At 40.5% G+C, this 21,360-nt stretch overlaps 1 protein-coding gene across 1 annotated transcript; it reads right to left on the reverse strand.

The window, feature by feature from the left end:
- Positions 1 to 704: 704 nt before the first annotated feature.
- On the reverse strand, positions 705 to 20,557 carry PDILT (protein disulfide isomerase like, testis expressed). Its single transcript, XM_056335090.1, has 12 exons — positions 20,545 to 20,557; positions 19,325 to 19,531; positions 16,252 to 16,385; positions 12,828 to 12,988; positions 12,201 to 12,255; positions 11,995 to 12,105; positions 10,876 to 11,001; positions 9,732 to 9,929; positions 8,314 to 8,434; positions 6,761 to 6,942; positions 2,915 to 3,004; positions 705 to 776 (listed from the first exon to the last, which is right to left on the reverse strand). Exons 1-12 carry the CDS (start codon positions 20,555 to 20,557, stop codon positions 705 to 707), a joined length of 1,470 nt encoding a protein of 489 aa, XP_056191065.1.
- Positions 20,558 to 21,360: the final 803 nt, after the last annotated feature.

A 21,360-nucleotide genomic window follows, 5' to 3' on the forward strand; every position in this document is an offset into this window, starting at 1 on the left:
TCTGGCCCTTGCAGGAAATTACTGTTGTCCAACAATTTCACCAGCTGTGCCTTTATAACGTGTGTGGTGGTTAGAGGACCTAACGACTAAAATATGAATCATACCTGTGGCTTTGTGTGTTAGGTATGATATTTTTCTTACTGGAATTAAATTACATCTTGATTTCTGCATTTTTGACTGCTTGATAATAAAAAAAAAATATATCACAAGCTGCCCCTTTGGGTATAGCCCCTAGCTTCAGTTACTTCGTTTGAATATCGCTAAAGAAATGCTCTTTGCAATGTTGGTCCCATCCTTCTGGGAGCAGTCAATCTCTCTTGAAGACAATAGGACTGTTTTAGGGTAAATAAAAAAAGTTGCAAACCTGTTGCAGATTTTGTTCAGAAAGAAGAATTTTGTATCTTGATCTGTTTGCCTTGGTGCACATAGCTTTCAAAATAAGAGCAGTTTTATTGCTAATAAGGGCATTATTTAAGGAAAATTGAAAATATTTTAACAACCCGTGACAACTGATCCCAGTAAAACTAGGAGTTAAATTGGATTCAGAAGAGAGGTCACACATAACGAACCACCGATACAGAATTGTTTACTTATATATTTTTTGATCCACCTCTGTGTTCACTTGGGATGATTCATTCTTCCAGCTAGTTCCTTCCAGGAATGATTCCCCACAATCCTCAGAATTTTGCTCTTTCTCTGTACTATTAAAGTTCTTCTTTCTCTGTTATTACAGTCTCTCTTTGGCTGAGATCTTCTTTGATTCCTCCCAAAGGTTCCTTTTAAAAAAGGAAATGCAAGAGCAAAGCTGCTTATTCAGATGTTTACAAAAAGAATTGCTCTAGTAACTCTTTATTTTAAAAAAATGTTTTGAGATTATATGAAATGCAGATTTTCATCTTTTCAACCAAGGAACTTGAGGGCTTGTTAATGAGGTCAGAAGTAGTGCAGATGCTGCTAAAATGGGGTTTGTTTTCAAACCTTTATACTGGTTTATGGCAAAGCTTAGATGAGGCTTTGTGTGAAGGTTTAATAAGAACTTGGAAAACCATGTTTTGTAAGCTGACGAGCATAAGAGACTCTTTTCTAGGCAATCTCAAAAGAAACTTATCTTGTCTTGTTTGTGTTTGTGAATGCCCTGAGGGGAGGATGAAGGGTTACTCCAACAGGGGACTTCACATCAAGCACTGTACTGCAAATGGTCTAATACTGCAGTCTTCTGGGAAAATTTGGTGCATGTCAGGTAAGGATGGAGAATGTGAACAGATGAGCAAATGCCAATTACACCTTCTGCTACACAGAATATGTTTTTGAATGCTATTTCCTGAACTGGCTTTTTCACTTATTCTTTAACGGGAAATAAATCACGAAGAAGAGATGACAGTATATACATAGCTCTAACATTGTATGTAAAATACTGTGTGTAGGACTCAACATCTGCTGAACACATCACTAAAGAACATGCAACAGAGGCAGGCACCAAAATGTAGGCTTTGGGTATTCAAAAACAGAATTGTGCAATGACTGGGCCAGGGTTGGATGTCTGATCCTTCACTGCAGATTTTTGTGTCCTAGTATTTAGTTCAGTCACCTGTCTCCCATCTGTAACCACCTATTTGAGCAGTGAATTCAGGAGCAGATCAAAGCCTTTGGTGGAAATAAGTCTGAGTACTCAAAACTGTTTCTCCACCCACAGACAGCTTCCCTACTAGCTGAAAAGAGTGTTAATGATAACTATTGCTACCCTGTGGATCTACTTAACTTCCAGGCAGAATGGGGCCATGATTCTTATACTGGGTAGACAGTGTCTCCATCTGTGTCAGTGTTTTTTCTGTTGCTTGGAGCCGTCTGCGTGGAGCTTGATCACATTATTCGCTTACAAGTACGTCTTTTTACAGTGAAGTGTCCGGGATTCGATAACAGGCTGATCTGGGATAGCTAATGCTTATCTGGTCTGGTTTATGGTGGAGTAGAAGGGGTTGAGGAATCGGACAATAATCATAACCAGGTTGCCAAGAGGAGACACTGTCAGCTCTGTGGTACCCTTGCTTTGTGAAGAAGCGAAGTTGCACTGAATGTGGCAGGATGAGGTGGGCAATGGATATTTGAACCACTCCAGCTATAGCTGAAACTAACTTAGCAGGGGCTTCTTTTCTCCAGCTAAAATCCTGACAAAGTTTTGCTTGTACCTGTCAAGGTGCAGTTTCCTTTCTGCTGTGCAATACTTGCTGCCAGAGTGTTAGCACAGTGACTCAATGATAATGTGAGCAGTGGGAGAAGAGGATTTTGTGTGATGCAAATGAGGATGTGAGTGGGCTTGTGCCTGCCAGGCAGTGGTGTATGACTGCAGCTAGGGTGGTCATGCCAAGCTAGTGAGCTTGAAACAAGCTAAGAGCTGTGTAACAATCACCTAAGAACTGACATAATGAGCAGTGGCTGAAGCCCATAGGATTATAGAATCATTTAGGTTGGAAAAGACCTTTAATATTGAGTCCAACCATATACCTAACACTACCAAGTCTACCATTTGAACCTGGTGCACTTGAACCTGAGCTCTGGCTAGGTTGCAATTAAGAATGTGTTCAATATAATCCTGACAAGGATGGTGGGACTGAGAGTAAGGACTGGAACTAGAGGGTAGTCCCACAGGGACAACATTAGGCTAGGGGATCCTGAACCTATCTAAACAACAAAGGCTTAAAAAGGGAAGCTTCCTGCAAAGATAAATAGTTGGTTAAAAGACAAAAAAAGAGAACATCAGAGTAAATGGTCAGTTTTCACAGTGGAGGTGGTCACAAGTGGAGATTTACATAGCCATACGTGTGACTGCTGTAGCTGGTTCAGGTATACTTATACAAGGTGTGAACATGCCTCGGATTGCACACCAGATCAGTCAGTGTCCGGATCAAATGCCTACCTTCTCTCCTGGTTCTGCCTTTCTCTTGCTTTGTTCTTCTAAGAATTCAGAAAATGCCTCCAAGGTGTGTTCCCCAGTGTAGACGACCTCCTGAAAAGAGTTTCAAGGTTAAGTATTTAAGTCTGTACACAAAATGCTGAAAATAACACCATAATCAGCTGGAGGATTTCAGTTCTTTAGACTGAACAAACTCCAGACTTTTCAGCTCACTTTAGAAAGCCGAGGGCAGAGGCACAGCAGGTTCCAGTGTCATCTGAAACTCAAGTGTAAAGAATAGATGGATATGCCTAAGAAGAAAAGGATTTGTATTTAAAAAAACCCATAAACATTACTGTATAATACCAGTCTGGGATCCTGCCAATTACTGACATCAGTGTCTTTTCTGTGTTTAACAATAAACATTTGCAAGATATCTTGAAGAGCAGAGTCTTTTAAGTGTCCAGCCATGATATTCAAAGCTGTCTAAAGATTTTGATGGAAATTCAGCTTGTGAAAAAGTTTTGAAATACACAATCCAGAAGTAGCAACTGTTGCACAGCTTGAAAGAACAGGAGGAAGATGAGCGGTGACTTTAATTTTCTTGTACTTCACCTTAAGGTGAGGGTTTACTGAAGATTTTCTTCTGAAGAAATTTAATGGAAGAAGCACTTTCAGCTTAGAGCTTTCAGATTCTCTGAGTTAGGGCTAGGTACCAAACTGTATTTTAAAACACACACACACCCACACACACCCCTGCGATACCTTCGCTCTCTGGAAGTATAAAAGGATCTTGAACAAGTCTTTTAACAAAAGGTTGTAGAAGCTCATGTGCATGACATTGAGGATTGTCTGCTGTTATCCGAGTACATTTAGAAATAGGCAGATGCCTATTCTTGCTTGAGTTAAGCTCACTTACTCCCACTGAGATCAAGAATGCTGTGTTACTTTACATTCGTTACTCTAATGCCTGATTTGAGTTCAAAGGACTCTAAACACAACACCTCTATTTCCTGATGAATTCACTAAAAGTATACACAGGTTTGATATTTCTGTTTAGTAAGGTATTCTCTTGTAATAAAAACTGTGGCAGCCTTGAATTTATTTTTTTTTTTTTTTATGTTAGCAAGCTTAAGTTTCTTGAGAAAGATTATTTGATTCCTTCAGAGGTGTTTACTATTCTTGGATGAATCTTGAGTTTTATTGACTCTGATGACTGGAACAGTGATTTCTCAGAGCCCAAAGACCTGTAAAGCCAGAGAAGCAGCTGATCCCAGTACTGGTTACTAAAGATATGTATCAACATTTTTCATTAGAGTAATTGGTGCATAAGACTATGTAAACATTATTTTCCTCGCTTAACCCAGAGAAACAAATAGAATCATCTTAAATCCATCTGAAAGACTGCATGTTTTTTCTCTTAAATTTGGAGTGGATGGTGCAGGGATGAGTTGTACAGATGGAGCTCAAATGATGGCTGGTCACTCTCCTCCACGTAATTAATCAGATTCACTTTCTTGTTCCTTCAGCTCTGGCCATAATTGTTTCCCCAGCATAGAAACATTCGGTGGTTTGGAAAACTAGGCACACGCTTATATATACTCAGCTCTAGAATTAGGTCTCTTCATTCATCCAATTCCACTTAACTCCAGTTATCCCACAGTGGCTCCTGATTTAAAAATGTCATCATGCATCTAGTTTTGCATCCATTAAAGTAAGAGGGTAGCTTGTCATTAACTTCAGGAAAAGCTGAACTTGTTCTTAAAACAGACTAAACTGTGACAATCCACTGGAAAGAAGACAGTTCATAGTGTGGAGACTGAGCAGATACTTCTGGTCGGAGGAAGGTAGTGTCTAATATGATCTCATCAGGTAGGAGTGCTCGGAAGGGACTGCATGGTAATGTGTTTTGCCCGTGGCTTTGCCTTTAAGGAGGTGTAAGGGTGTCTGTACTGGCCAGAAAACATGATAACCCAGTTCTGGGAAAGAGCTTTGGGTTGTGTTAGGTTAACCACGTTTCCCTTGGTTCATCAGGAGCAGGTTCAGACTTCTTTACATGCATTTTGATGTGTTTTCTAGAGTCTTCTGATAGTTATTTCATCTTCAGATTCCTGCTGCTTCTGTGCTGGTATTCAGTTTATCCTTAGTCCTTAAATATTATGAAGGATTGGTAGAGGTAATTAGAAAGCTTGTGTGTTTGTTTCTAACACTAGCAAAATACTGAAGGCTAAAAGAAATGTCAGTGTGAAATCAAGCTTGCATCAGGAGGTGTTTTTTGACTGTATAAATTTCCTGTTCCTGTTTCTTCATTCTGAATATACCAGTTTCTCTTTGGCTCCAAGCCCTTTCTATTGCTCTTTTCATGGCCAGAATAAGGGAGTAGGGATTGTATTTTTGGAGGCAATGCCTATACAGTGAAAAACACAGTAGATACTCTGAGCATAGGCATGTTGAGATACTACATTTTTATCCTGTGCTCTGACTTTGGTTAACTTTTAGAAAAGGACAAGCATACACAGGAAAACTCCCAGTATAACTGCTGGTTGGGTAGGAAATGACTTAGAGCTGTTGCAGTGGCTGAGCGTTAATGGCCTGAGTGTGTTTAGAATTGTTCATGATTGTAGTGAGTGAAGATGTCTGTGGCCAAGTGTTCGTATAGTGCCATAAGAAAGAAGGCACTTGGGTCTGCAAGGCTGCAGACATCTACAAGACATCTGCACTGGTAGTCAAGTATGAGTTAAAATCTTCGAAGTTGAGGGAACTGGTATAAAACCATGGTGTGCAGGGAAGAACTCAAGATTTCAAATAGTGTTTAATTTCAGGGTATTTGTAAGCGTGAAACAATCCCTTAATAGTTAATGAAAATTGTTAGCAACATTTTTTGATAAAATGACATAGATTATGAGCATTTAATGGGTTTCTGCTTTTCTGCATAAAAACTAAACATGGTGCGAGTGTGCAGGACTGCAGTTCAATTCATTAGAAGCTGTACATGCACATCGGAGAGGCAAATCTCTCCCTCAAAGATTAAATGAGGACATGGGCAAATGTCTTAGAATTAGATTTAAGTTTAGGAGTAAGAAGAAAAATGAAAAGCTTAGTAATGTCTTAATTACAACAGTATCCTAGAGCTTAATATTTTTTTGCTTCAGAGATACTTTCTTTTTAATTAGATTATTTATGTAGATAGAGAAATGTAACTATTTAATTTTTTTCTTTGGCTCCTCTTTCAGCAGCATTTTCTGATTGCTGTGTAGTATAGCTGATGCATTAGGTAGCATATTGTAATGATCACTGGTGTTGACAACAAATATTTCGAATTGAGGCCGTGATACTGGAATAAAGTAAAATTACTGACATAAACATTCACATAAAGTGAAAAAGTAGAGGGTATAAGAAGAGTAGTACCAGCATTTCAGGTGCTGTAATTATACCTGCTCCAGAAACAGCTGGCACAGGGTAGTTCTGTGGCAGTATGACTCTTATCATGGTTTGAAGTACAAAGGCACTGCAATGATTAGGAGGTATCTTTAAGCTCACTCTGAGTTGAGACTGTTGCAAAACCCAACAGGCAGATTGGGGGTGGTTAAACAGCAGAACGTAAGGCTGTAATGACTTGTAGGTCCAAGCTGGTAAATGATTATATGGGCTCTTGGCACAGCTTCATACACAGGAGAAGGTGATAGAAGGGTTTCTTCTTTAATTCAGGTTCTTGACAGCAATGAATCCAATGTTGAGTAGGTAAGGACCAAAGCTTTCTTGCTTAAAGGACTCCTTTCTCACCATGACAAGCACACGAGTGCAAAGACACACACACACACACATATTCCCCCCTCAGTGTCTCCACATTCTTCCCCAACAGCTTCTCACCTGGTGATCTGGTCCAGCCGGAAAGAGTCTGAAGAACGGATAGCGACCTGATCCAATGGACAGGATGTCATTTGCTGTGATATCTGTCTTTGCAATGATTATGTCTTTGTGGCTTGCATATTGCTCTCCTAGCTTATCCCAGATTGGCAGGAGTTTTCTGCAGTCATAGGACCAAGGAGCATCTGCAAATTTTAAAATAAAAGTAGAAAGATACAGTCTAGCAGAAGAGCATGCACTGGTGCAATCACTGGGACCCACGTAGCCTTTCAAGTTAACAGGGTTTTGGATTTCAGTTGTGGTCAGTCTCTACATGAAAACATTTACCCTTCGTGAATTTCATGAGTTTTCATGTAGTGATAACTAATGCATTTCTGATAGCATGCTGCTTTAGCTCTGTTTAGCCTTTTATGTATATAACAAACATATGACACTTGTCGTATGACTTCGCTGGAGAGGCGTGCCAGATAACGGATGCGATCCAATTAAGTCTTGCATCATTCCTGTGCTGAATACTTGCCAGAAGCACAAAATGCTTTCTGCATATGACAATTAACTATGTTCATAAACTATGCTATATTTACACTAAGAGGAGGAGTTTTGAGGTGTCATGATGGTTTGACTCAGCTCTGCACTTACGCAGGTTAGCAAGAAGGCATACTGCTGAGAACCCAGTATAAATAGCATACAACACCATTGCAAACCTTCAGTCATGAGAACAATGCTCATACCCAGTTTAGGTGGAATTAAAATTTCTGGGGCACTTTCCTGAATATACTACACCCATTTACCAGCCTTTCATTTCCAGAGGACTTGGTTCAATTCCTCCCTAGATCAGTTCATTACACTGAAATGTAAAAATGGCTTGCATGAACAAAATGGCTGCGGCCAACAAGGAGGATCGCAGGAACATACTACCTTTAAGAATTTCTGAAATTCAGGGCAGTACAGCTAGTTGTCTGTGTTTATATTAATGCTGCATGTTTGCTTTACTGAAGTAACTAAGGCACAGTCTAATCCCTGCTGGCTGCTAGAGAGATAGGGCAGTGGTTCCTTGCTGGGAAGAGTCAAGCAGGAGAGCCACTTGTCTTGCAGACAGAGGAGAAAAAAGCAGTTAGGATTTGCTAAACCACAGCTCCTCTCTGGGATTTAATCCTAGAGCATTATAACCAGACAACCTCACTTAACTCTCCCTCTGTCCTTGGAAGATGGCCTGACTCATGCTGGACAGCGTGCTGCAATGTTCCATTGTACAACATGATGTTCTGGTGTCATTTTGTCTTTCAACACCAGGATTTGATACAGCCTAGACAAATATTTACTGAAGAGATCCAGTGTTACTCAGTGCAGCCCTAAGTCAGCAAAGGTATCACAGTGTTTCCATAGATATGGCACAAATTTTTCTTCAATGCTTTCATCGGACAACAGAAATTCATTAAGTTCAGGGTCTGTAAGGTGCAAAGATTAGTTTGGTATGTAAGCATGAGCTTTCATTTTTCACTTTCAATTGATCATGTTAAAGCAACTTAAAATCTGAATACAATAATAACACTTACAAAACATAACAAACACAGTCATGGTCTTATTGAAGGCAATGCTGTTGAAATTCTTCCCAACAAGCACTTTGACAGGCATCTTGTCCCAATCCTCTGGAATTTCTTCACTAGAGAGATGTAGCTAAGCGAAAACAGAAACACTGCTGTGAAAGTGTAGGGAGCATTGAGAAACTGCTCCAGCTCAAGTTAGTGTGAGACCAATGGGACATTTCTCTACCTAATGTGCCCTTTTATGGTGGGTTTTTTTTTTTATATCTCTATATCCTAGCTAGCCTTTACATGCTACCACCTTCTCTCCCTTCAGTGGGGAGCTGGGGTCTCACACCCTGTGTAGTTTGGTAGTCAGAATTACTTGTCCCTGTCTTGAATACAGACTCCTTAGCAGTTTGCCTTAAAATTACACTTTGGAACATGTTTGCATTCATTGTCCTGAACTCTTGTTGCCCAGTGTTCAGAGGCTAGACCACTTAAAAGCTTATCTATTGTAGGTTTTCATGTAAAACTCACAAGAAAGTTGTGCATCACTGCTTAAATATCTGCCTTTACCACCAATCACAGTCCCCACGACTCCTGCAATTTACAGTATATTAGCTGGCAATTTCTCTTCTTTTACACCATAGCGAAGTAGTAGAAAGGCACACATTCCCCATGGAAGCTGTTCCCTCGTCGGAATGTGCCACTCAAGCAGGTCTTTTTACAGAAGAGGCAACATCCCCATTGCTTCTGTCCTTCTGCCCCCCTCCAACACTGAAATTGGGATTTACTACTTGAATCTCTTAAATTATGCCTGTTGTCAGGCTGACTACATCTTTTCTCCTCATGATGGAAACAAAAGTAATGAAGAGCACTGAATAAACAAAACATTTTAATGTATTTTTCATGTGAGCGTGGAGGATGATGCCTCATGACAAGAAATATTTACTTTTGGAATTATACCCCCTGTGAAAGTTCACTCTGCTTAACTTGCTTAAAACAAATACCAAATCTTACTCCACCTGAAACTGTCAATTTTCTGTTTACTGGACTTCTCTGTAACCTCAAAATCCATTGCCATCATTGTTTGCATCTCTCTCGACTAAGGGAGTGAAATATCTCCATTATAGTATTGGAAAGATTGAGTCATGGGGAGTTTTTAATCCACTAAAATAGATCACCTGAAATTAACTAAAATATTGGCCTATCAAATGACTTATCCAGTTTTTATATGGGATGACTGGAAAACTTCATAGTCTGCCTCAGCTGTTAAATAGAGAGGAATGCTCTGTCAACAACTGTAGGTGAATGCATCAGAGCAAGAGTAAATTAATAAACTGATGATCAGAACAGCACACTGTTCTAACTTAAAAAGGGATGTTTTGCAAATTTGTTAGTGTTTTAGCTGGTGTACTAAAGGGGCATCTCGTTAGTAATGGACATACCTTTGCTTTTCCATTTAGGTAGCTCTGGCAAAATTCTTTTAGGTTCTCCACAGTCACCTCATCTGCGGGCATTTTATACATTGCATTGCTTGTCAGATTTAGAATTCTCACGGCAGGAATGTCAACGTCCCTGATGCGAAAATATTCAAAAACTCGTCCATTCCTTGTTTCATTAGTGTTCACCAAGACAAACATTATCTGATAATAAAGAGAGAGTCATGCATCTGGTTGAGTTTTCCAGCTTTGGTTTAGCCATTTTAGGAAAATGGACCATGGAGCTTGGCAGTGCATTAGGATCTAACCTTAAAAGCAAGGAATTGTGTAGAACCATTTTTTAGTGTCAGCCCAACAACCAAGCATATCGGTGGACTTTATTATACCTTGATCCTAGTTAATAACATGCTAAAGCAGCCAAAAAGAATGGAGCTTTTCCCTCTGTCCTTTCACAGTGCTTTGATGTCAGCTATTTTAGTAACGCTTCTAAATTAACCCTCAAAATTCTTATTGCTCTTCCTAATAAATTTTAACAGGACAAAAGAGCTGAAACACCTGTAATCCATATGTCTTTGCCAATACTACTGTGTGATTTTTTTGTGTGTGTGTCTCACATACTTGGAGCAGGAGTAGCACTGTGGTGATTGACAATGGAGAAATGAAGTGCTTTGTTTGACTGCCTGTATGTGTTTATTTACATGCAAACACATATGCTGCAAGCAAGGCTATGCATCTGCCTTGCAATATTTCTCAGGTTTTGTAGCTGCTTCCAGCTCTTGGTTCAGGCAGTATTCTGAGATCCTCATGGCATTTCCTGGCAGCGGCAGAAATTGCTAAAACTATCTTTGGTTGGAAGTTGATCCTAGAAAGTCACATTTGTAAAATCAGAAATAGGTTTGTTTGGAGCAGCTGGAATTCGTGTTGGTTTGTGTGATCTTTGCATTTTAAAGAATCATTTTCAAGTGAAGTTTATTTTTCAGCTTGTGTCCTTAACAAATTCAAGTAACAGTTACTGAAACTGTTTTACAATGGCTTGGTAGACTTAGAAGGTGGACTGACAGCAGTGTACTTTTACCAGTAACACTGGTGAGTGTTTTTCCATTGATCTTCTGGCATTCATATTTGCAAAGCAGGATTCAGCATTACAAACCTTTCCTCTAAATTCCACAGCAGCAGACTTGTAGTTTTCATAAATTGCACTGAATGTCTCAGAGTTCGTTGGGGTGAACAGCAGGATGTGGTTTTCAACAGGGACATCAAAAATCTTCACAGATGTCTGGGAAACAAAAGACTCAGTATCTGTTCCACTCTTTGTAAGCAGAACAGTGAATCAGAGGCCCAGCATATCAGTATCTTTCAGTTCTGCTATTGAAAATTTTACTTTTTAGAACTTGGTTCCCAATCATTCCTATAACTGTTGGATTTCTTTCATTGTTTTAAAGAAGATGAAGTGGGAAGAATCAGCTGCTGCTGAGTGGTTTCTCTGTTTCAGGAAAAACCTCATTGTTACCCATAGATTTTTACTGTCAGAAGGGACTGTTTGATCTTCTAGTCTGCCTGTATAACACACACTGAAGAATTAATGCTAAAGATGTGCTGAAAGTAAAAGGTGGTATTACCGAGGGAAGCCCAACTGCAACAGCTGCAGAAGCTAGACCTCGTTGGGGTTCTGCCTTCACTTCTGGGTGGCATCAGCAGCTTACATCTCCTTCCCTACACAAAGCTGCCCTCTCTCTTGCCACTCCATGATCAGAGGCAATGGGATGTCCCCCAAGCAAGCAGGGATTTCCATGTCTTTCCCTTCCTTTCTGCACTAGCAATAGTTATTGCTGGTTTCTCTCTTCCTTGCCTTGGCCCAGAGGACCCAGTTGCTCCGTGGGAGTGGAAGGGTTGGTGTGCCAGGGTTAGGGACTGACCTTCCAACCTTCAACCCCACCTAGTCACTGCAGAAGCAGCCCAGGCTTTTGTGTTGGCTCCACAGGAGATGGATGTTTGCATGTTCAGGCAAGTTCACTGTTTGGCCAGCCATTCCCCATCTAGGAAACAATGTCATGCGCAGAGGAAAGCATCCTTTGGCCTGGGTTAGATCGAGAACTGCCTGTTGGGTTCTGCTGGTGTTTCTAGATGTGTTTAGGGGTGGCCTAGTCAAACAAAACAAAATTATTTAACGCTAAGGAGCAGAATAGCTCCCTAGGTCTCTTTCTGCATGGTTTCATCTCTTTCCTGTCTTTCCCCAGTGGCTTTTGTTAATACAGTGAATTAAACATACCTCAAGATTATATTCAGTGACCAAGTCCAAGCTAAAGGTTTTGATTAGCCTCATTAGATCCAGTTTGTTCTGTCTGCCATCTTCAAGCACTTCATTATGCACAGGTTTTCCCTTGGACAGATAGTGAAGTTTGTGATGTGGTTAGCCTTATCAACTATAGGAGCAAAGAGACTGTCTTTACTTTAAAATGTTGTTGTCAGCTTTACCATTTTATGATCCTCAATAACTGAAATTCCATAAAGTTTAAAATAAATGTCACAACTACAATACAGAAAAAGATTGTAGCTAAAATTCAAGCTGTAGTTTGAATAGCTGACAGTTTTAATTTGCTCAGTAATCTTAACATACTGGAAGATCTTTTCTGTATCTATACACACACTCTGTGGCATACGCTCACTCAGGATGTCCTTGGTCTGACTACTTCATAGCCTAAATGTTGGTGTTACTTCTGTGTAGTTTTGTTCTTGTTGGCCACTTCTGTTGTGGATTGGAAGAAAAGAAGATTCCTGGCCAGAGGCAACACAAAGGAAAAGAGGTGAACATCTGCAACACTCGCTGGCAGCATCTTGATTAAAATGTAGGTTGGAAAATCAAGCCTATTTTACCTAGATCCTTAAGTATAAATTAGGAGCCTGAATGTGGGCAGCCAGATTGAAAATATCAGTTGTCCAAAGGCTGCTGTTTGCCTCTTGCTTGTCTCTGTTGTCTCTAAATGCAATGTTTTTTTAATGTTAAACTGTTCAAATTTCAACTAGGAAATTATTCAAGCTGAAGAATTCCCAAACTGTTTTCCACAGTGCAAAGCTGCCACAGCAGCTCACTGTATACCTTACCTGCTAGGCTTCTGTACTCCTACCTTCTTAAACACAACAAGAGTGTTCCTTTGGATGCCATAGTTGGCATGGATGTCCTCGCTGGCTGTCATCCCAAAAGGCATCTCTGGCACGTCTCTTGCCGTCTCACAGAAAACTTCCACACTGTCATTGCGAAGTTCCTAGTCCCAGAAAGAGTATTTGTTAAGACTGTGTCCTGCATCCTGGTAGGATGTGTAGGAGTGACAACTACAGGTGAGGCAGGCCCCTAAAGGCTTGTGAGGTAGAGAGAAGAGTGTAATTGTAAAGTGGGTGTAGCTTGCTATGATTACGAGTAGCATTCTTCAGGGGTCCAGACTGGCACCAGTGCCGTTCAACATCTTTGTCGGCATCACAGACAGTGGGACCGAATGCACCCTCAGCAGTTTTTCTGATGACACCAAGCTCAGTGGGGCGGTCAACACGCTGAAGAGAAGGTGTGCTGTCTAGCGGGACCTTGACAGACTTGAGAGGTGGTCCTGTGTGAACCTCGTGGAGTTCAGCAAGGCCAAGTACAAAATCCTGCACCTGGGTTGGGGCAACCCCCACTATCCATAAAGGCTGGGCAGAGAACGGATTGAGAGCAGCCTGAGGAGGACTTGGACATGCCAGTGGACAAAAAGCTCAACATGACCCAACAATGTGCACTTGCAGCCCAGAAAGCCAACCGAATCCTGGGCTGCATCAAAAGAACATGGCCAGCAGGTCAGGGGAGGTGATTCCACCCCTCTGCTCCACTCTTGTGAGACCCCACCTGGAGTACTGCATTCAGCTCTGGAGACCCCAACATAAACCCAACATGGACCTGTTGGAATGAGTCCAGAGGAGGCCATGGAGGTGATCAGAGGGCTGGAGCACCTCTCCTCTGAAGACAGGCTGTGAGAGTTGGGGTTGTTCAGCCTGGATGAGGCTCCAGGGAGAACTTAATAGTGGCCTTTCAATACTTAAAGGGGATTTATAAGAAAGGTGAGAGAGACTTTATACAAGGGCCTGTAGCGATAGGACAAGGGGTAATGGTTTTAAACTAAAAGAGGGTCGATTTAGATCAGGTATTGGGAAGAAATTCTGTACTGTGAGGGCAGTGAGAGACTGGAACAGATTGCCCAGATAAGCTGTGGGTGGCCCTATCCCTGGAAGTGTTCCAGGTCGGGTTAGATGTGGCTTTGAGCAACCTGATCTAGTAGAAGGTGTCCTTGCCCATGGCAGGGGGATTGGAACTAGATGATCCTTAACAACCCTTCCAATCCAAACCATTCTGTAAATCTATGATTACCTCCAAGGGGAGAGCTTCACAACAGGGGAGATCCTAGGGGTGCTGTGACACTGCTAGTATGTTCACCTTTCCAGCTAGTGTTGGCTGGCCTGGGTCAATATGGATGATGTATGGTCCCCTGTGTCCTTCCTGTGCTAATCTCATCTGCCCTGCACTCCCCTGGCATTTCCACACTCTGTCTGCATAGACTTCTGCAGATGGGGAAGGATCATGCCAACAGCTGCTCCCCTGCCACGGCTCATCTGCACAGCCGGAAGGATGTGATGGATTAGAGAGGAGGGCTCTCTGCTTGCAAGAGGACCTGACTGATGTGTTTGGTGCTTGGACTGAGTGCTCTTCCAGGCAGGGACCTTGACTCCTGCATCTGTCAAATAGTCACTGTGCTGTCCACCCTCAAACTAACAGTAAATAAGCATGATGAAAGGCAACAGCGCTTCCAGATTTGATTTAATCAGACAATTATTTCATGGTAGATGAATAGTAATTTATATGCGGAGACCTCCCAACACATCCTGGCACTCACATTTGTAAGCAATCTGTGACTAATAGAAGGCCAAATACAAAATACAAATACAAAATTCTTGATTTACTTGGACACCATTTTGTTGGCTTCCACCCAATAAATTTCTGACATGCCCTAGCTCATGCTCATCTATTGTCATTTCAGCCCCAAATGACATCACGGAGTCCAGTCAAACACATCTGCAGGCAATATCTGCTATCAGCACGGTTCAGGGAACTCTCCAGCATCACTGTGATAGCAAGGGCTTCTCAATCTGGCACCAGCACTGGAAAACTGCCTTCATAAATGGCTGCAAGCAGATTGCTGCAAGAAACATTCTGGGCACTGAGCATTTTCACAGTTTGTTGTTATTATGCTGTAATGTGTTCACCAGCTCTGTTACTATGGGGCATTTTGGTAATGAATCCTGTTTTCTACATCTGTAAAACTTGGACTATCCACTGTAGCCAGCACATTTGGGACTTTTATCAGTTCAGGTATGAGTCCAGACACTGTGCTTTTAACTGAGCAGAGATACCAGGGTAAAGTCTCTTTAGTGAGACAAAATCCTTGATTGAATATTTCAGATGTTAAAGATTTCAAGGACACATTGAAAAAGCAGGAAAAAAATATTCCTGTTTTACTGACTTCTGACTGCATGCCTTGACAGCTAAAATTTATTTTGCACTGTTTGACTATTGTTCTGTATCATTCAGCCCCAAATCTTAAGAACCTTATTCTGCTCTGGAAACTAGTAGGAATTTGCTTGAGAAAGGACTACATAGATCATATACAGTGTAATATTTTATGACTTCCTATCCGTTCAGATTTCTTAGCTGCCAGGAGCCAAAACCACAGTTAAGCATGATATTCATGGAGCTGTGCTGTGCCGCCCTGAGTTTCTCTGAAGTTGTTTAAATCATCAAATGGAAAGATGAAGAAAAGGCACTCCAGTATATTAGACAGTATTTACTCCTTTTTTTATGGGCTTAAGCAGGAAGGGAACATTCCTTTGGCAGAACAGCCTGCAACTGTTCATGTCTATGATTTTATACCATGTTTGAACAGAAATGCAGTGGTCAGGTAACCCTACAGTTTTCAATCAGTTATGACTCTGGGCAGGGTTTACAACTTTTTGCATTTGGATGCTCCAGTAGCAAGATAATGCACACCAGCAATGGGTTAATTCTCTCCAGAGAAATGTTTGGAGTTAAGTGAGGATAGGTAAGTTAATAGTTGTGCCCTCTTCACACCAGACACCAAATCTGGGATGGTTTGGCAGAAGCCCTTGCTCTGAGGACACAGGAAAGTCTGCTGTGACCAGGGCTGTGCAAACACTGCTGTAGTGTCACGTGCCCAGAAGCTGCTCTCAGAATGGTAGGTCTCTGCACCTGGGTACGTATTCAGGAAAAGTGTTGTGGTGTGAGATATTCTTCTCTCTGCCTGGGCTGCTTATCTAGAAATATGGAAAAGTAGATCAAAACAATTTTTAAAAATGCAGAGAAAACTGAGAGCCTGAGTTTTCAGATGCGTTCTAGGTCTTTTGGATGTGTGGGATTTGGTGGCAATAGCAAGCGGTGTATCCCGAAGTTGAAACAGAAGCCAGCCTTTTGAGTTTTCCAGTGAATTACCTTAAAAAAGCCAATCACTGCCAAATCGTCAGCATTTATGATGGCTTCAGCCTGATCAGTGGAGTTGATTAAAACAGTGCTAGGTCCTGTTCTTCTTTTCACCCATGTAATAAAGGCTGAGGCTTGTCTGACTCCTGTGGAAGGAAGAGAGTTAAAATGACCATCTTAAATGAATGACAGAAATTTCTGTGCAATCACAGGATAGTGGAGGTGCAGAAGGATGCTGAATACAAATGGACTTAGGCTCCTTAGGACTGAGGTCAAAGTTGATTCAAAATGGGCTTGGGGCATCCAAATGCAGCCTCAGGTTCTACTTGCCATTTAAATTACTGCTGACTCTAGAAGATCAATGGTGGATCAGTGCTATGTTTTCTGGGACCTCTGCAAATGGATGTACGTCCAATTAACTGTTTAATCGTATATGGAGAACAGAGATGAGGAAATTCAGACAAGTAGAAAACCTGTTCTGCAAGATTTCATTTGTCCCAAAATCAAAGTAAGCTATAAAGAGCTGTAGACCTGAGGTTTAATCCAAAATTACTTCAAACCAATTGCAGATTTTATTGACCTGTCTGTTCAATTAAATTAGCTGTCAAAATTGTTCCTTCAGTGCTGCAGAAGGGATCTGATAGGCACAGAGGCATGTTAAAATTCCTCTCTGGTCCTGCAGCTTCACTGTTCAGTTTAGACATAAGAAATAAAGCTGAAGTGTTAAAGTTGTCTTTTAATTCTGGATTGTTCTGTCTTTCAGATTGCAGATTATTGCTACCGTTTTACTGAGATTACAGTCAGTCTGTTTATTTGGTGAATTTTCTTCAAGCTTTCAGGGGTTTTAGGAATCTTGAGTCTCTTTGTAAGATACACTGTCTAGCTATGTTTTCAGAAGAATTGAAGCCACAAATTGAGGCTTAGGAGATGAAAATCTCAGCTGTAAAGTGCTACTTTAATCTCTGTCTGACATCCTTGTTGGACCAGAACAAGAGTCCAGCAAAGGGTTAATGGAAATTATATATGAAAAAGAAAAAGTCTGTGTGCTGTGAAGCACTAGAATCAAGATGTACAGTACAAGTGGATTATCAAAGATGCAAGTCCTGGTACTGTGCATTTTAGCAATATGACAAGATCAAAATTGAGTCAGACCATTTTACTACCATCAAGTCATTTTGCAGGAGGCTGCAGTGCAACTAGTTGAAAATACTATTTTTTTTAAGGCAAAGCAGACAGGCATCTGCCCTGGACTGTATAGGCTTCAGAGAAAAGCACAGAGCAGTATCTAGTGGCCATGTAGTGCTTGACTTTTGCTGTCTAAATGCAGAATTGAGGTCTTGAAGCTTGTGTTAGTGACGTAACCCCTCAGCATATTCTTCATGTGGTTAATCTTTCTATTTGGTTGCTTTAAACAGTCTGCATAGCGTGTTTCTGCTGGCCAAATTCTGGCCTTGGAGCTGTAAATAATGATTTTACAAAGCCTAGGGTTTGGCTTTCATGCTATGTCCATTGCCAGGACAACCATTCAAAAATTTCCTTCTCCGTAAAATATTTGAGTTGATTTCTTGATTGAAGCGATTTCTTTTATGTTGATTTCTTTTATGGTATGATGTGTATACCAAGTTCTGTATGAGAAGTCATTGGGTGGTCACTGAGCATTTTCAGTTGCCAGTTCTTGGTGGTTTAAAAGTCATATGTGGTAGGTGAAATTTTACTACTTGTTGTACATAAGCATTTACCAATCAAGGAAATGTAATTTAAGTCGCTGTTGATGGTACATGGGCTCTGAAAGGTTGATGCTATCTTGTACGAATAGCAGAGCAGAAGCCAGTTTCCTAACTTTTTGCATTGCTTAATTTAAGTGTGTCTTAAATAGCAGCTCTCTGCTGAAGGGTGGTTATGTTTGTGTTGTTATGATACTCTGTATTCACAGGTTCTCACAAGCATAGCTGTCAAAGAGGCTTACCAGTTTAAAAAAGATTTTCTTTTCAGTGCTATAGATTTAATCAGAGACTGAAGGTAGGTGCTTTTGCTATCATGTATCTGCACCACTAATAAAAGTTCAGTATGGCAAATCACGCTTTCAGCGGCATTTGTGCAGAAGCTGCTGTTTGCACAGGTCTAGATGATGGGAACTTGGTAAGAAATTCAATAGCAAGGAGGAGCAAGTTTCTAAAAATACTGAAGATCAGCCAGCTTTCGGAAGCAGCAGCCGCAGGGGGCTCAGCAGTTAAAGAATCAGAGCACTGGACGGTGTACAGGCTCAGAAAGCAAACATCAGGTGCCTTTTTTATTGGTTGTATTAAACTTGTGACTGAACTATATCTGCTCAGAGTATACTAGCAGATGCTTGGCCAAGTCATGCAAATTTTGCCAGCTTTGTAAAAGTTCATCATTTTAGGAAAAAAACCCACCCTAAATATCTTTCTTGTATATACTTTCAGTGAAAGAAAAACTCTTAAGGTCCTGGATTTCCCAGGATTGCTCATAGTCAGTCCTATTCCAATATTGTCTTTGCTTAATAACTTTCTGTAAAAGATTTCTGATTATTCCATGGTTTTTCTGAGCCACATATGAGCTCCCTCTGATGGCTAAATTGCAAAATTCTTTTCCTTGTCTTAGGAAGTATACCTGTATATTAAAGAACCTAGTAAATTCACAGTTCATTGTCAGATGCAGAGTATTGCTCCAGCCTGCTTCTGTAGGCATGCTACCTGTGGGAACTGCAGTGAACTAGAAGTGCAAAAGGAGCAGGTTTGGAACCAAATTTGTTTGGCATAACTCATTTGTAAGTTGTCTTGTTGGGGTGATTCTCTGTCCTCAGTGAAATTATGCCAGCAGATAATTCGACTGTGTGAACTAAGCACAGAGAAGCATATTCAGTTATACACTCTGAAGATCAATTCAAATCCACTTTCTTGTATTGCTACAGAGGTAATTGTATATTTAGGACCATGGGCAAAACCAGTTTGCTACCTTGCATATTCTTTATCTAAGCATCTACATTTTTCTTCTTGGCAGCATACTAGATAGGTACATCCTGTCACTACATATCATTTTCTTGTCAATGCATACGACAGTTTACCTTTGCAATCTATGGGATCTTTCTTGCTGCCATCCACAAAAAATTTCACCGTAGGAAATTCTTGAATATTAAATTCTTTTCTCAAATCAGGTTGGTGTGTGACATCCATTTTGCCAAATTGGATTCTTGGAGCTTCTTTTTTAAGCTGTTGTGCAGCCTTAGCGAATTCTTCAGACAAATTCCGAGATGACTGAGGTAAAGAAACATCTGGAAAGGATCAACCAAAAGCAAATGTGTTACATGGGTTGCAGCATGAAACTTTCTAGTGAAGGTTGTTATGTCAGGTAGTAGCTGCAGGGATTGAATAAGGTCTTTTATGACTCAGAAATAAATGAGAAATTATTTTTACACAGTTACTGCTTTCTCTTGATGCTGATTGCTCCCCACTCCACATGTCCTTGGATCAGTCACAGTGAACAACTAGTAAGATTGCAATAGTCTTCTGTTTGGAAGAAATGACGTGGAATTAAAAAGTAGTTTGACTGACTGACTGTGCTGGGTATGATTTAAAGGGAGGTCAAGGGTAGAGTTAGATATTACATTAGAACTCTTTGATAAGATACCATTTTTGTAAGCACTTCACTGAGGCAAACCTTTGTAATGCAGAAAGTAGTTTTCCAGGTAAAATGTGGAGAAGGAGAGGAATGGAGTACAGTCTTTTAGAGACTGGCAACGTATTCCTGCATGCTGCGCTGTGTGCCAGCCCTTCTCTAGCTCAAATAGCAGTTGTGTGTTGGAGGAAGGAGAAGGGCTGTCCTCCTAGCCTGGGCCCTGGAGCTGTAAGTTATATTAACAGGAAGAAAAAAGACAAGAGAAAGAAAGTAGTCACACATCAGCTGCTCTGTATTCAAACTCAAATAAGAGGTAAAGGCCTGAAGCTTTACAGTTCTGCAATTTGGGTTGAAAAAATGAGTTTTACCTTATTTTGATAAAGTTGAGATACCCTATCTTGTTAAATTTGTTTTACTATAAAGAGCAAAACCTTTTTCTTAGATTCTGCATAGAAAATTTTTAGTTTCATCAATATACTTTTCAGATAAGGACAGATGAAAAACATAGAGTTAGCTTGGTTTCATACATTTATGTATGTTCTTGTGTGTGTATATGTGTGTGACACATTCAGATATATACTTAAAGTGCATACACACATGCGTAAATCTAACAAAATAACTGTCTTTTGTTCTTTCACAAAATTACAAATGTGCTTCTCTACCACCTACCTGCTGAAGACATTGCCTAACGTAATTGTAAGCAAAAAGTGAATGAACATTTCTGTATGAGGTCTAATAAATGAAAAACTACAGTGCTGAGTTACATTTCTTGCATTATTCATCATTATCCTTGCTCTGAATCCCAGCCATCAATCATTTTCTTCCATCTAACTGCTACAGCAAGGAGTGTGAAGAGTAGCATTAAATAATGTTATTTTCTCAAAATATTAATGTGATAGGCCCTTCCAGATTCTGTCACATATAAACCCATATTGGCTTAGGCTAACAGAAACCCTGGCACTGTAACAGCTGCTAACATGCCAAAGGGGGTTCTTGTTAGTAAAACAACACTTAGTGTCTGTTCAGGGGGCATGCAGATACCATGGTGATGAATAGAAGATGCTTCTCTAAATAAAGTAAATCAGCATTAAGGCATCAGTCCAAAGCAAATTGTGTTCTAATTGCCTGTAAAATTACTGTATCATCAGATAAACTTACTTGATATTACTGAGGTATTTTCAAAGAGATTTTGTCCTAACTTCAGTTTCCTTTTTCCAAATTATAAAAATGGTGTTACGAACCTTTTTCCCAACAAGTTTGTAATGTGTTATCTCCTAACACACAAAAAAAACGGGAGTAGTGTCTCCAGTTGTGTCTCGTTACGGTCTAGGGGTAACTGCAGAAAACCATGATATCTATCAGAAGTTCTGACTTGTCAACATAAGAAATAGCATGCCAGCCCTATAAAAATACTGCTGCTTCTAGGGATACTGCATTGAGCCTTTATGAAAAATCTTTGCTTAGAATGATTGCAAAGGTAGGCGG

The sequence above is a fragment of the Falco biarmicus genome, chromosome 4 (genome assembly GCF_023638135.1).
Source record: "Falco biarmicus isolate bFalBia1 chromosome 4, bFalBia1.pri, whole genome shotgun sequence".
Classification (NCBI taxonomy): Eukaryota; Metazoa; Chordata; class Aves; order Falconiformes; family Falconidae; genus Falco; species Falco biarmicus.

Bases quoted from the DNA above. Each gene is read 5' to 3' on its own strand.
- PDILT (XM_056335090.1), bottom strand. The intron at 8,435-9,731 runs GTATGTCCATTA...GTTTTCGCTTAG, and splicing joins ACCTAAATGGAAAAGCAAAG to CTACATCTCTCTAGTGAAGA. The intron at 3,005-6,760 runs GTGAGAAGCTGT...AACTCTTTTCAG, and splicing joins CGGCTGGACCAGATCACCAG to GAGGTCGTCTACACTGGGGA.